This window comes from Plutella xylostella, chromosome 31 (genome assembly GCF_932276165.1).
Source record: "Plutella xylostella chromosome 31, ilPluXylo3.1, whole genome shotgun sequence".
Classification (NCBI taxonomy): domain Eukaryota; kingdom Metazoa; phylum Arthropoda; class Insecta; order Lepidoptera; family Plutellidae; genus Plutella; species Plutella xylostella.
In genome coordinates, this window is record NC_064011.1 from 4,440,492 (window position 1) to 4,454,641 (window position 14,150).

At 40.0% G+C, this 14,150-nt stretch overlaps 1 protein-coding gene across 2 annotated transcripts in view; it reads right to left on the reverse strand.

The window, feature by feature from the left end:
• Positions 1 to 465: 465 nt before the first annotated feature.
• The window catches only part of LOC105390899, a 54,612-nt gene continuing 40,927 nt past the window's right edge, over positions 466 to 14,150 (reverse strand). For both annotated transcript variants that reach the window (XM_048632327.1, XM_038114424.2), the window contains exons 6-14: positions 13,900 to 14,037; positions 13,372 to 13,426; positions 12,810 to 12,982; positions 11,686 to 11,892; positions 6,114 to 6,159; positions 5,600 to 5,751; positions 3,972 to 4,131; positions 1,904 to 2,007; positions 466 to 1,026 (exon numbers count right to left, since the gene is read on the reverse strand). In XM_048632327.1, coding sequence (XP_048488284.1) covers positions 954 to 1,026; positions 1,904 to 2,007; positions 3,972 to 4,131; positions 5,600 to 5,751; positions 6,114 to 6,159; positions 11,686 to 11,892; positions 12,810 to 12,982; positions 13,372 to 13,426; positions 13,900 to 14,037 — 1,108 coding nt within the window. In that variant the 3' untranslated portion in view covers positions 466 to 953. The remainder of the gene's footprint in view (positions 1,027 to 1,903; positions 2,008 to 3,971; positions 4,132 to 5,599; positions 5,752 to 6,113; positions 6,160 to 11,685; positions 11,893 to 12,809; positions 12,983 to 13,371; positions 13,427 to 13,899; positions 14,038 to 14,150) is intronic.

Here is a 14,150-nt window from a genome sequence, read left to right on the forward strand (position 1 = left end):
CTTATGATAATTTTGTCCTGTAAAGCTAAATTATTCTCAAATTATAATTGCTCTATGTGAAAATATCTCAATACCTACTATTATTTTATGTAAATATAAAAATAAAGAACATTCGACGAAGTCAGTGTTTTATTAATTAAGTTATGAATAATTATGACGCTATAATCTTATTTCACATGGAAAAATTAGAATAAACTGCTAGTTTTTATACCGTTTGAGTAGTGACAATAAGTAAAACTGAATTTGTATGACGCGGGAGAGTCATCACCTAGTGGTATCCGCGGTTCACTAGCTCTGATTTGTATGACGTGGATTGTCGATGCGTCGATTTTCACTGCTCGATCGGTTTGGAAAAACTTACACTGCCACTGTTAGTAGCAGTCTCTGTTATGCTAAGCTGTTTTGCAAGCGGCCATTTTAGAAAATAATTATGTTGATTATTTCATACATAACTATAATAAATAATAAAAATAAAAAGAAACTTTATTGCACAAAAAACAGTTTAGGTACATACATTTTCCGTTAGGTACACTAATATTACACTAATATTATGTTATCTTAGTTAATAAAGTGGTCCCCAAACTAGGCTTTGCCCGTATCTTGGGGTACCATAATTTATGTAATTAAAACTAAAACATTTTAACAAAAATAAAAACAAATTATCTCTCTTTTGCTCAAATAACAACATAACAATATCTTAATCTAAAATACTTTCTGTGGTGAAGTAATCTAACTGTAGGAGACAATCTTTTAATTCACGAACAGACATATCTTTTTATTATATATATGTGATCTTATATAAGCTCCAAACCTTTGACCAAAGGAAGTGTTAACGTAAAGAGATGGCATTTTGAACATACATTTTTTGCCATAATTGATCGTAGAGATCAGAAGTTAGTAAGTACTTTTTTGTGGGTGGAGAGACAGAGCCTGAGAATGAATAGTTGGCGGAACTATTGTACACAATAACAATACATATTGAGGTGTGGATGTGTGTCGCTTATACAGCTTGGCTCATTGTTGTAGCTGAAAAGATACAAATATTACCAGATTAGCCAACATGTTTTTCCAACACTCTGTTTGTCATACTGGTGTTACCACTGTCAGATTAGTGGTCGAGGATCTGCCGAGGATACTGTCTTGCCTCTACTCGGTAGGTGTAATCAAGGTACGGAAACCACCCCTCTCAGAAGCATTCATTATTGTTACTATGAGAGGGGGGGTCAGCAGGTTTCTCTGCCCCTGACCGTAGGTACGGTCAGCTGCATAAGTAGCTATAAGTACACTTCTGTACCTTATCAAACTTACGAACCATAGAACAACGCGGACTTGGGATGTTACGAACCGTCAATGTTTCTATGAATGGATAGCCGGTTTGTCAGGTTGACAAGGTAACTACAAAAGTGTATAACTAGTTACTTATGTAGCCGACCGTACTTATAGGATTAAATGTTACTGGTGATAGTCCGGTGGTTAAGCTGGAACGCGTCGTCGTACCTCCGTCACATTGCAAGCTTTCGCGTTTATAAGCAACCATCCTAGGTCAATATAAGCACCTACTTATAACACTCAGGGACATGCTGTAACCTGTAAAACAGCGCAGTCACAAAACATGCCTCTTAGGTACGGCAGCGCATGCTAAGCATGGCACCTTTTGCCGAAAGTCACTGTGCTACTACAAAAAACTTTAAACATTGTTTAACAAGTGCTCAAAGCGAAATTTGACAGATTTTGTAGGCGATTGACAGCAGTAAACATCTGTTAAACACTGTCCAAGTTTTTGTGGTAAGGCCATCAGTCTTTTATAAGTACTTATAAATAATTATGTTTAGTGTTAGTTTTTTTCTGGTATTGTTGCAACTGTTTCGGCAATATATAATTTTCCTTTCTTTCTTTTACTCACGCGTTAATCCTAGAGATAGCCCGGTGGTCGAGCTTGAACACGTCGTCGGTGAGCGAGTACGTCATCGTGGCCTCGTACTCGCCGTGGCCGGGGCCTACCGCGATCTGACAACATAACATCATTATACCTACTAGAGTCTGACAACGGTAACTTTGCGACATGGAACTGTTGTTATAGCTTTTACAGCAAAATTAAGTAAGTTTATAAGTAGGTACTTTAACGTGATAAAGAAAAAATTACTAAGTAGGTATATTCATTATTCTTTTACTCGTTGCAAAGCTCGCGTTCGCAGACTCTCATCGATTCGTCATCATAATGCCGTAGTTATCAGGGGCGGGTCACTCTAGCTTACGAAAAACTCTCTTGTACAGTCAGCTTCACTAATGAAATACTTACCTACTACTTTGTCAATCTATCAAACGTGGGATTGACATAAGTACGAGGTATAAGTAAGTGCGATACCGAAATGATCGGGAATAGAAAAAAGTACAAAGATATCATAATATTTTTTTTTTTTTTTTTTTTTTTTTTAAATAGTCTATATGTTTTCCCACTGCTGGGCAAAGACCTCCCCTTTAATTTTCCACTTCTCCCGATCCAATCATAATATTATTTACTTTTATTGTTTTTCAAAGTAGTCTCCGTGACATTCAATGCACTTTTTCATTCGATTAAACCAATCATTGAAACAGTAATTCCAGTCTGAAGTGGATACTGTCAAAACAGCTGATTTGTAAGCTTCGACCGCCTCTTCTGGGCCGCTAAACCGTTGACCACGTAGCATATCTTTAATTCTTGGGAATGTAAAATAATCATTGGGGCTCAGTTCAGGGCTATACGGAGGATGGTCCATCAACTCCACGTTTTCCATATTTAAAAACGTTCTTGTTTTGCGAGCGGTATGAGAGCTTGCATTATCGTGGTGAAGGATTATACGACGATTCGGGTTAGTTTTACGAAGTTCTCTTACGACTTCCGGCAAACAAACTGTTGTGTACCAATCAGCAGTAACCGTCCTTTGTTCTTGTAATGGAATCGTAGTCACATGGCCAGTTTTCGATACAAACGAAGCGACCATTTTTTTCGACACGCTGCGTGAGCGAATAACTTTTGTTGGCTTGACCTCACCTTCGAAGACCCAAACTGCCGATTGATGTTTTCTTTCGGGCTCATATGAATAAATCCACGATTCATCACCAGAGACGATATTGTAGACAGCATTTGAACTGCCTCCATTGAACCGTTGCAGAGCAGATCGACACCAATTAACACGAGCCGACTTTTGTTCCTCGGTCAAACGGTGGGGCACCCAGCGCGAAACTAACTTCTTGACACCCAGTTCTTCATGTAAAATGGTTTGAATGGCTGTCATACCAATGCTGAGAGAAGCCCGAATCTGCTCGTATGTCACATGTCTATCTTCTTTTATTAACTGGCGTACAGCATCGATGTTATCTTGTGTTACCGCTGTTTTTGGCCGACCAGTAGAAGGGACTGTGGTAAGAGAGGAACGTCCACGGCGAAACTCAGAATACCAACGATATATAGTCGTTTTACTTGGTGCTTCAAGTTTATAAATAGAAACAAGCTCGGCGAGACATTGTTCTTGAGATAAACCTCGACGAAAGTTGTGAAAAATTATTGCACGGAAATGTTCCCGCGTAAGCTCCATTTTTTACACCGACTTGTCAAATTCAAATGGTCAATACTCTTTTATTTTTTACTTTTTTTTAAATTGGAAAATGGAATTATGTTTGAAAAAACACTACATTTGATACACCAAAAAGGTTTCACTCTAATTTATTCCTAAGTATTCTATTCCCGATCTTTTCGGTGTAGCCTCGTAACTACCTCCTTACTACAAAATTATAAGTAGCTGATAAAGAAGCTGAACCTCACTAGTTATTATAATTAGAATTTCGGCGACTACGGTAGCGAACCTCATTAAAATCCTTCTGCGCGCGAGTAGATAACCCAACTGTGTAGGTAGACCAGCGAACTATACTTAATACCTGATAACAACTAATAGTGGGTAGGTATTATAGTACGCTGAGGTAGATCGTCTTACCTTAACACTGAAGGTCTGTTTCTTTTCCCCCGTATACGCCGTGAATACGGGTATGTACCCGTCATAGTCCACACTGTGTTCGAAGGTCAGCAGCTGCTTGCTCGGGGCCTGTTGTTGCACGTAGGAGATGTGGGATAGCGTTCTGATGGCGCACTTGGATCTGGAGAGAATAGGTGAATCTTTTAACGTACCTAAGCTTTTCAATAGCAATGTCTAATCGTCTAAGTTCTTATTACCGTATAAGACCATGTAAATATGGCGAAGAATCGGTGACCAGTGGGGTAAATAATTAAAAAAATTAAAAAACCGACTTCAAAAAACCACTAAAATGTAAGAAATAATTTAAGGTTTACACAAATTCTACTCGTATGAGACAGTACAAATATACCTAAGCAGGAACTGTTCTTTTTTGATGTTGGTGCGGTGACAAAGTAATCTGAAGAAATATGGCACCAACTTCAAAAAAGAACAGTTCCTGCTTAGGTATATTTGTACTGTCTCATACGAGTAGAATTTGTGTAAACCTTAAATTATTTCTTACATTTTAGTGGTTTTTTGAAGTCGGTTTTTTAATTTTTTTAATTATTATTTTATTTAATAGTTTTTAGTTTATTTGTAATAATTTTCAATCAAAAGTAAGGTGCAAATGATACCAAAATGTCCTACTAATCAATACGAATCATTCAAGCCTAAACACGAAGTAGTTGCTATATACCGTTGAGGAGTTCCCCTGACTGCCTTCCGTTTCCATCATCAGATCAGCTCAAGGTCACCATCATATTTTTTGTTATAAGAACTATATTTACGTTCTTAATTTCATTAGAATCGGTTAATATGTGCCCAAAATTGAAATTCATACCCTGTTTTTACCCCTTTACCCACCCTTGGGGGTGAGATAAAATTCTGAAAAAAAATGGGACCACCTGGAAGCTCAACCCAATACAACAAAAAAAGAATTTTCAAAATCGGTTCATAAACGGCGGAGTAATCGGTGAACATACATAAAAAAATATATAAAAAAAAAAAAAAAAGATCCCGACGAATTGAGAACCTCCTCCTTTTTTTGAAGTCGGTTAACAAGTTCTCTAGTGGAGACCATAAACTGGCAAGCATAACGCGGGACGCCCTCACGCTCGCGTCACCTTAATCAGGTAGCCGGTTGGAGGTAGAATACCGAGAGAGAGGCCTATGTCCGACGATGATTACTGGCTCATGGTGACGATGATGAAACTTCACCGTACCGTATTCTAAGAGAATGGTGGTAACTGCTATAGACATGGACAGTACATCCTTGTTCCGCGCAGCAGTTTGAGAGAAAAAATAAGCCAAATGACTGTCGATCTCCGATAGGAAATGCTACCCAAAGAAGAAGTACCGTGCTGTGAATAACATCATTTTGTTACCTCATCTCCTCAGTCAAAGTATTAATAATATTAATATACTGGACCAGGGCCTCAGCGCTGCGTCGGTAAAGTGGGTCCTGTTGCGCACCTCACATCTCCACTTGACGGTCATGAGCCTACCTGGCCTTAGGACAGTCTATAAGATTTGAGAAAGCTTGAAGTGAAGATATATATAGTTAAGGCTTCTCTAAAACTGTCATAAACTGTCACATAGCCTATGCCTACCTCATCTCCTCAGTCAAAGTATTAATATACTGGACCAGGGCCTCGGCGCTGCGTCGGTAAAGTGGGTGCTGTTCCGCCACCCGCGTCCACTTGACGCACGCGCACCAGTGAGCCTCCACGCCGGCGTCTGCGCAGGTGCGGTTTTTGGGGATCTGGTGGGAGGGAATAGTAGCATTGTTACTCAATGGGTTCAAGTACTTAACAATTTTTCATTATGGATATCAGGTTTTTGGAGAACTGGCGGGAAGAAAATATTTCAATGTTACCCAAAGGATGAAAATACTTAAAGCAGAAAGGGAAAATTAAAACCATGAACAATCACAAAAATATTCAAGGTGATAAGAGAAAACATATTGAAAAAAACCTTCAGGTAAGGCAAGCTTCAGGCAGTAGCTCAGACAGGTGGTGCAAGCTACAAAAACAGAAAATGAAAATGGGTACAGCCTGAGAGATACATTAAACCTATAACACCTTTCTTTTTAAGTCGGGGTTAAAACAGACTTTGTAAACTTACTGGCTCCACCAACGACATTCCTCTTTGAAAGCTTGACCCTGGCACCCTGAAAACAAGTATATCTTATTGAGTAGGTATCTTGGTACCTATACCCATTTACCACTTGCTCGTCCATACAAAAAGAGAAAACGTTTTACAACCTCTAAATATTATCCAATCTCCATGATTTTTTTGTATGTTATTGGCACAAGGAATTACTAGGTTTATAGGTTTTCCTTTTTTCTAAATTTTCTATAGATTCAAAATTGTAGGCACCTCAAATAACGTAATTTTTGTGATAAAAACTTTGTTGAATCAAACCGTTTGTTGAACAATAACAAAGTATTTTTTTTAAAAAAGCGAAAGCTATAAACCTAGAATATGTTATGCTGAAGCGATTAACATCAAAATCAAAGAGATTGGTTGATATTTAGTTAGTGTAAAACGTTTTCTCCCGAAACCAGAATTTCATCAAGAAAAGTACCTATTGTCAGTCGCGAGCTGCAGTGCATCTCTATCGCACCCGTGTCAGGGGCATGAGAGTAGAAGCGATAGCAAATGTTTTCCTAAATACCTATTTCGCTAGAATCGCGAAGGTATACTCTCCTCTTAATCTATCTATGTTTGCCTGGAAAATATCGATTTTAGCGATACGGTATACGTACTTTATTTTCTGTTTTAACAATCTGAATCAAAGTTGTGTATGTAACTATGTAACTGTATTAACGTAACAGCACCAGTAATGGACACCTTAAGGATTTTTCACAAATGATTTGGCTGTAACTCGCTCAATTTTTGAGTTAGAATATTGAAAGTTGGTATGAATCGTAGGAATATCTTGCCGTTTAAGATGAATGTACACTAGCTCGATTTAAACTATTGGTATTTCAGTAAATTGCATATTTGTAAAATATGTCCTAAAACCACAGTAATGGACACCCAAACTCCAGTCATGGACACCCAATGTTGGACAGTGATTTTTTATTGAATAAAAGTATAAAATTTTATTTTATGCTTATATTATTATAATTGTAACGATGATGAGTAATCATAACCGTTTACACAAACAGGCTTGATCGCCAATTACACTAGGGGACCATCAAAGACGGCTAATCATCTGAAAAAAAAAAATTACAGAAACACTAAAATTTTCAATTCATAACATTATAAAACCTGTCCTCCTGCATTTTATTCTTCTTCTTGGTAACATAATGTTCCCCCAGTGGGGCAGAGGGCGGAGGGCAAACACAACAGTTTTTTTATCCCAGACTGTTAACATCAGCCAGCTTTGCATCGGACCACGTCATTCGAACTTCCCGCATATCCGTCCGATCGAGCGCCGCCAGGTCTATTTAGGGTTGCCTTGCTTACGCTTGCCCTGCGGATTCCATTCGAGAGCCTGTCTCAGGATTTGGTTGTAGTCTCTACGCAGGGTATGGCTATTCCAACTTCATTTGCGGCGTTTTATCTGTGAACCAACAGGATCTTCATGGCAGCTTTTCCTCAGATCTATGTTGGAGATCATCTCGGGCCAGAAAATCTTCAAGTTCCGCCAGAGACAGCTGTTAATGAAGACCTCCAGCTTCTGTGTGTCTATGCGTCTTTGTGGTCTACCAGGTGTTGCAAGCGTATAACAGTACCGACAGTAATGAAGAGTTGTTTTGACTGTCACATGTATCGCAGACATGCAAATGCACCGTTGACCGTATCAGTACGGGCACCCACATCTACGTCAATGCCACCATCTCCTGCAACAACACTCTCGTCTCAACTTCTTCCGTTCCCACAATCCTCTCGTCATATCATATCATCTGGGTTATCCAGGTCTTGCATTTACACCAGCCAGAAAATGCTTTTAATTCAAGCTTTTCTTTTTTAGAATCTTTTCTCTCACTGCCCTTTTTTCTACCAAAATTTTCAAGCTTCACTGGTCTAGTTGTCACATGATCACTGTGTATTTCTCTATTTCTATTCTCTATGGGGCTGTAAGTACCTGCACCTGGCTCTCTCGAATGAAACCTTTGTGCTTGTGCCCCTAGGTCTAAACTACTCTAAACTGCATTCCTAAGCTTGGACCATTTCCCACCATGCTGGTTCACTGGTGGTTGGTGGGTTCACTTATTTAGATGTCTATACAACGTGAAAACCCTAAGAACAGATGACCGAATGGAAGAACTTCTATATGAGTTAGATAAAATCAACTGGGATGTGGTCGGACTGTCTGAGGTCCGAAGACCGGGTGAAGAATGTATCAAACTTAGCAATGGACATACAATGTACTACCGAGGATCCGACACAGACAAACACGAACATGGTGTGGCTCTCCTTATTAATAAACGGCTAAACAACAACATAAAAGAAATAAACTCGATCTCCGATAGAATTCTGTACACCATACTGCATATTAGTAAGAAAATTACCTTAAAAGTCATTCAGGTATATGCACCCACTAGTTCTGCTGCTGACGTTGACGTAGAACAATTGTATGAGGATATAAGTAAATGTATAAGCGATCACAAAACCACATATACAATTGTAACAGGTGATTTCAATGCTAAGATCGGGGTAAGAATAGACAGCTCAGAGAATGTATGTGGAAACTTCGGATATGGCAGTAGAAACGAAAGAGGATCCACACTTGTTAATTTTCTGGAAAAAGAGAAGATGTATCATATGAGCTCATTTTTCCAAAAAAGACCAGAAAGAAAATGGACATGGATATCACCAGGTGGAAGGTACAAGAATGAGATCGACTACATATTCAGCAGCCACAAATGCATAGTACAAGATGTAACGGTTTTAAACAGCTTCTGTACTGGAAGCGACCACCGTCTCATCCGAGCCTCTGTACTAATAAATACAAAACTTGAACGATATGCCACAATAACACGTAAAAAGCCCAAGGTGAATCCCATAAGTTTAGTGGTAAACAAAGAACCATATCAGAAGCAGATAAAAGAACAACTGAAACATGTGGACATCAAATCCAGTACAGATACACTTCTCGACAATCTTAGCAAGACCCTTTGTGATGTAGCAAGACAGCTGCAACCAAAGAACACAAGCCGGTCAAAGAAGTTACAAGACCAAACTAAAAATCTGCTAGAGAAAAGAAGGTCTTTGTTAAAACAAGGAAAAAGCCACACAGACTTATTTAAAAACATCTGCAAGGAAACACGAAGGCACGTCGAAAAGGATCTCGAGGCATATCGCGAAAGAGTAGTACAGGAGATCATTAATAAGTATAAAGGTCCTAAAGTATTTAGAAAAGCTTTACAACCTGGTACACAGCAAGTCACCAAGCTTAATGATGAACAAGGGAACCTAGTCACTGAAAAACAGCAGCTATTACAAGTTGTAGAGGGTTATTACCGAGAGTTATACAGGTCTAGGAACCCTAAACCACAAATACCAGTGACGCGGACAATAACAAACGTTGGATCCGAAGATGTGCCAGAGATCACAGAAGCTGAAATAAAATTCGCCTTGAGCAAGATGCACAATGGAAAAGCCCCTGGTGAAGCCGATGTCATAGTAGAAATGGTAAAAATGGGGGGTGATCCGGTCATACAGTTTCTGAAAGAAATCTTAAACAGGTGTCTAGAAGAAGGTCGAATACCTGAAAAATGGGAAAGTGCCACTGTCATCCTGTTATTCAAAAAAGGAAACAAATCAGACCTAAACAATTACCGACCCATCAGTTTGTTATCCCAGCTCTACAAACTACTGACAAAAATTATTACCAATCGTCTGACAAAAAAGCTGGACTTTTACCAACCAGTCGAACAGGCCGGCTTCAGAAGCGGATTTAGCACCATGGACCACCTACTATCTATGAGAGTAATAATCGAGAAGGTTACAGAATATCAGATACCCTTATGGATGGCATTCATAGATTATAAGAAAGCCTTTGATAGTGTGGAGTCTTGGGCAGTCATTCAGTCTCTACAAAATGACAGAATTGACCACCGCTATACGCAACTCATAAACTCATAAACGTAAACCTGCCACCAGAAACGAATCCAGTAAGGATAGAGAGAGGAGTAAGGCAAGGTGACACGATCTCTCCGAAGTTGTTTACACTGGTGCTTGAGGATATCTTTAAGTTGTTAAAGTGGGAAAATCGGGGTCTTAACATAGCAGGAAACAGGCTGAATAACCTAAGATTCGCTGATGACATTGTCTTGTTCTCGGACAACCCACATGACCTTGAGATCATGACACAAGAACTAAGCGATGCTTCAGGGCGGTTTGGGCTTGAGATGAACTTGGATAAAACCAAAGTCATGACGAACTGTCCCAACAACACCATGGACATCAGAATAAACCAAACCGTCATAGAAAGGGTAGAGAAGTACGTTTATCTTGGTCAAGAAGTCGTCATGGGAAAGAAAAACCAGACAAATGAAATTGATCGGCGCATAAGACTAGCGTGGGCAGCCTACTCCAAAATTGAATTCGCTCTAAAGATGAACATCACGGCTGAGCAAAAAGCTCGTATACATGACCAGTGTATCCTACCAGTGCTTACATACGGGGCCGAACCTGGGTTTTTACAAAAGAGATTCTCTCCAAGCTCAGAGTGGCACAAAGAGCAATTGAACGCAAGATGGTAGGAGTGACACTGAGGGACCGAAAGAGAAATGAATGGCTCAGAGAACAAAGTAAAGTCACTGACGTCATCAAACGTGTAGCGAACCTGAAGTGGCAATGGGCTGGTCACGTCGCCAGAAAACATGGCTCGTGGTGCAAAACGCTGCTGGAATGGAGACCGTATGGCGAGACACGCCCTCGTGGTCGACCACAAATGCGATGGACCGACGATATAAGGAAAACATCTGGTAGCAAATGGATAGAGATAGCCCAAGATCGAGATGAGTGGCATAGACTGAAGGAGGCCTACACCTTTGAGGTTGAAAATGGCTAAGAAGAAGAAGAAGAAGATATACGTTTTTCATGGACAATATGAAAAATCCAGTGATGGACACCCAATTATGGACACCTGTACAACACTGGTATCCTTCATTTTATTCATGTTTTACAAAAACTACCAATATAATTATGAAATTCTAAAGACAATTAAATAAGAAAACTCAACATTACCTTAAAACATTATTTTCGACACGTGTCCATAACTGGATTAACTGAAAATTTGCAAACCAGTAATGAACACCCCCCTCTGAAATCATTTCCACAAATGTAAGCTGTCCTATTCCTTTGAAAATATGTGCGTAATTCAGTATAGTTTCCATAAAATCAAGCTATTTAAAATAAAATAAAATAAAACGAAATTACCAACAATATTCTACACTTTACCTCCTTGACGATTTCCTTAACAAATCTCTATTTCATTTGTGAACCCCCGTCAAATGATTTTTTTTGCCTCACAATTTTGAATCTAAATGGATGATATAAATAACTTGTTTATATAACAAGGAGGGATGTCTAGGCTTTGAAACTAAGGTATTTAAATTTTCGTAAAACTATGCATACTCTTATTTTAGACAAAATAAGTTTGTAAGTGTCCATTACTGGGTCCTTGTCCATTACTGGTGCCGTTACGTTACTTACTACTATAGTAGTATAGACTCACCTATAACTATTCTGATACTCCTTCAAGCCCATTATCTCCAGATACGTATGATACAAATCATGGGGCGTGGTCAGCGTTCGCTTGTTTCCTCTGAGGTTGGCGAGTGCCTCCGGGTGTGATCTCTTGTACCGCTCGGGCAGAATGATGGCAAGTAATGGCAGACGCTCTTCAAGCTTGCCTATTAGGGTGCTGCGTTGTTTCACGTATCTGTGGAGAGATTAGAGGAATGAAAATCATGTCAAAATTTAATTTATAGGGAGGACGAAATTATCATTGCTCACTAAGATGTAGTTACTTAACGGTTCATCATCATTCGATTACGAGACCTTAGAAATAATTAGTCCATACAATGTTTCGCACATTTCTACGTTAATACCTAGGTATACCATAGGCTGATGATGATGATGATGATGATGACCTAGGTATACAATACAGAGTGTTTGCTAAAAGGGTGCGTTAAGGCGGAAGATGGTGATTTTCTGGGTGTCATTCTCAACAAGTTTTGTTCTACCACTACCTACACTAAAAAATTACGTGAAAAAAGTTTCATTCTCCTAATGTCAAAAAGGTAACAAGTGACAAGTGGACCATGGGAAGTCATTTTTTCTAACTCCTGTTTACCTAATACTGCTCTAACCTGGGTCCATGGTCGGCATGTACCACGACCAGGGTATCTTCTAGATGCCCCCCGTCCCACAGCCGACGGAGCCACGCCGCGGTGTCAGTGTCAGCGACTGACAGAATGGTGCGGGCGCGGGTGACGTCGCATGCGCTATTCAACTGTTTTAATAGCTAATGCGATTTTCAACTGTTTTTATAAGCTACATCAAATTCACAGTCATATAAATGAGCGCAGGCGTTTTTGTCACGCTTCGCCCGCTGTCTGTATTAAGGCAGCATGCCTCGCGGGCTAAATCTGTCCAGAATTAAGTAACTAAGGAAGCGTCGTCACAAGTCTTTACCTATGATGAGTGCACAATCCAATGTTAAACCTAAAGCCACGGTTCCGTTATCGACGTCGATAAACTCGTGCAATGCGCGGTGCACCAATAACAGCGCTGTATTCATCGCGACTCGCGATATTGTGCTATGTATCTACCTCTATAACTATGGTGCCTCCTCACCTGGGTCCATGGTCGCCGTGCACCACGACAAGAGTATCTTCCAGATGCCCCCCGTCCCTCAGCCGACGGAGCCACGCCGCGGTGTCAGTGTCAGCGACTGACAAAATGGAGCGGTCGTGGGTGATGTCCGATATGAATGTGAACGCGAACTTGGGCCCGTCGAGTTTCATGAACTGGGGGACGGATGGTGAGGTTGAAATCGGTTCAGCAGTAAGAGTACAGCATCCGTAGCGCAGGGCGCAAGACAAGGCAAGATGATGCCAAAATTGCTAAAGTTATCGTGGCGCTCGCTCACATAACGCAGTTTGTTTCCTGGTGTGGTGTCTATAGTAAATTTTCTAAATGTGAAGTATTGGATCTCGTAGATATTATTATAGAGAAATAGGATTCGTGAAATTGTATAGTGGACGGCTGAATGGTGTAGTGGTTAGTGGCCCTGACTGCTATGCCGAAGGTCCCGGGTTCGATTCCCGGCTGGGGCAGATATTTGTTTAAAGTTTTATGTATAGTTAGAGCATAACTCTCTTTACCGATACTCTCATTTAAATAAAAAATAACTTACTTCTTCAGTTTTTTTCAACATCAGCAGAAATGACGGAGTGTCTCCTATGCAATACCTGAAACATAAAACGTAGGTACTTAAATTAATCATTGTTCTAAAGTTTGTCTAGAAGATATCACACGGTCGTTAACTTGTATGTCCATCATCAGCTAGTGTTGGCCCACTTATGGCCTATAAATAAAATATACAGCGTGGTGGGAAATGGTCCTTGCTTAGGAAGGGAGTTTAGACCTCCATGCATATTGCACAAAGGTTCAATTAAAGCTGCAGGCACTTACACCCACACTGAAAGAAAGAAAGAAAACATTTATTTGACACTATGAACAACAAAAACAGAAAAAAGAAAGAAAAAGAATACAACAAAAAAATAACAATACAGGAATAATACAACATGGTACAAAAAAACAAACTAGGTTGCTGTCCAGAGCGTCAAATCGGCACCAGCTCAGCATGTGCTGTGGCCAAAGAGGCCACAGTGCTGGTTTTCAGCTGGCCCTTAATATTGCGAATAGAATAGAGAAACCTCACCTATCCTTTTTATTATGCGCGTTGGCGAGCGTGAAGAAGTGCCTCAAGTAGTGGTCGGCGGGCTGCCGGCGGAACCCCGTGAACCGGAAGTTGAACGTGCCGATGTCGGGGTGGTCCTCGAAGTACACTGTGCGGTAGCTGGAGAGAGAGCAGTTATACAGGGTGTTCAACTAAGTCACGTGACCAACTAAGTTACTATGGAAAATATTTTTTTTTTCACGAATTTTGAAATTCTGATTTCAGTTTCGGGC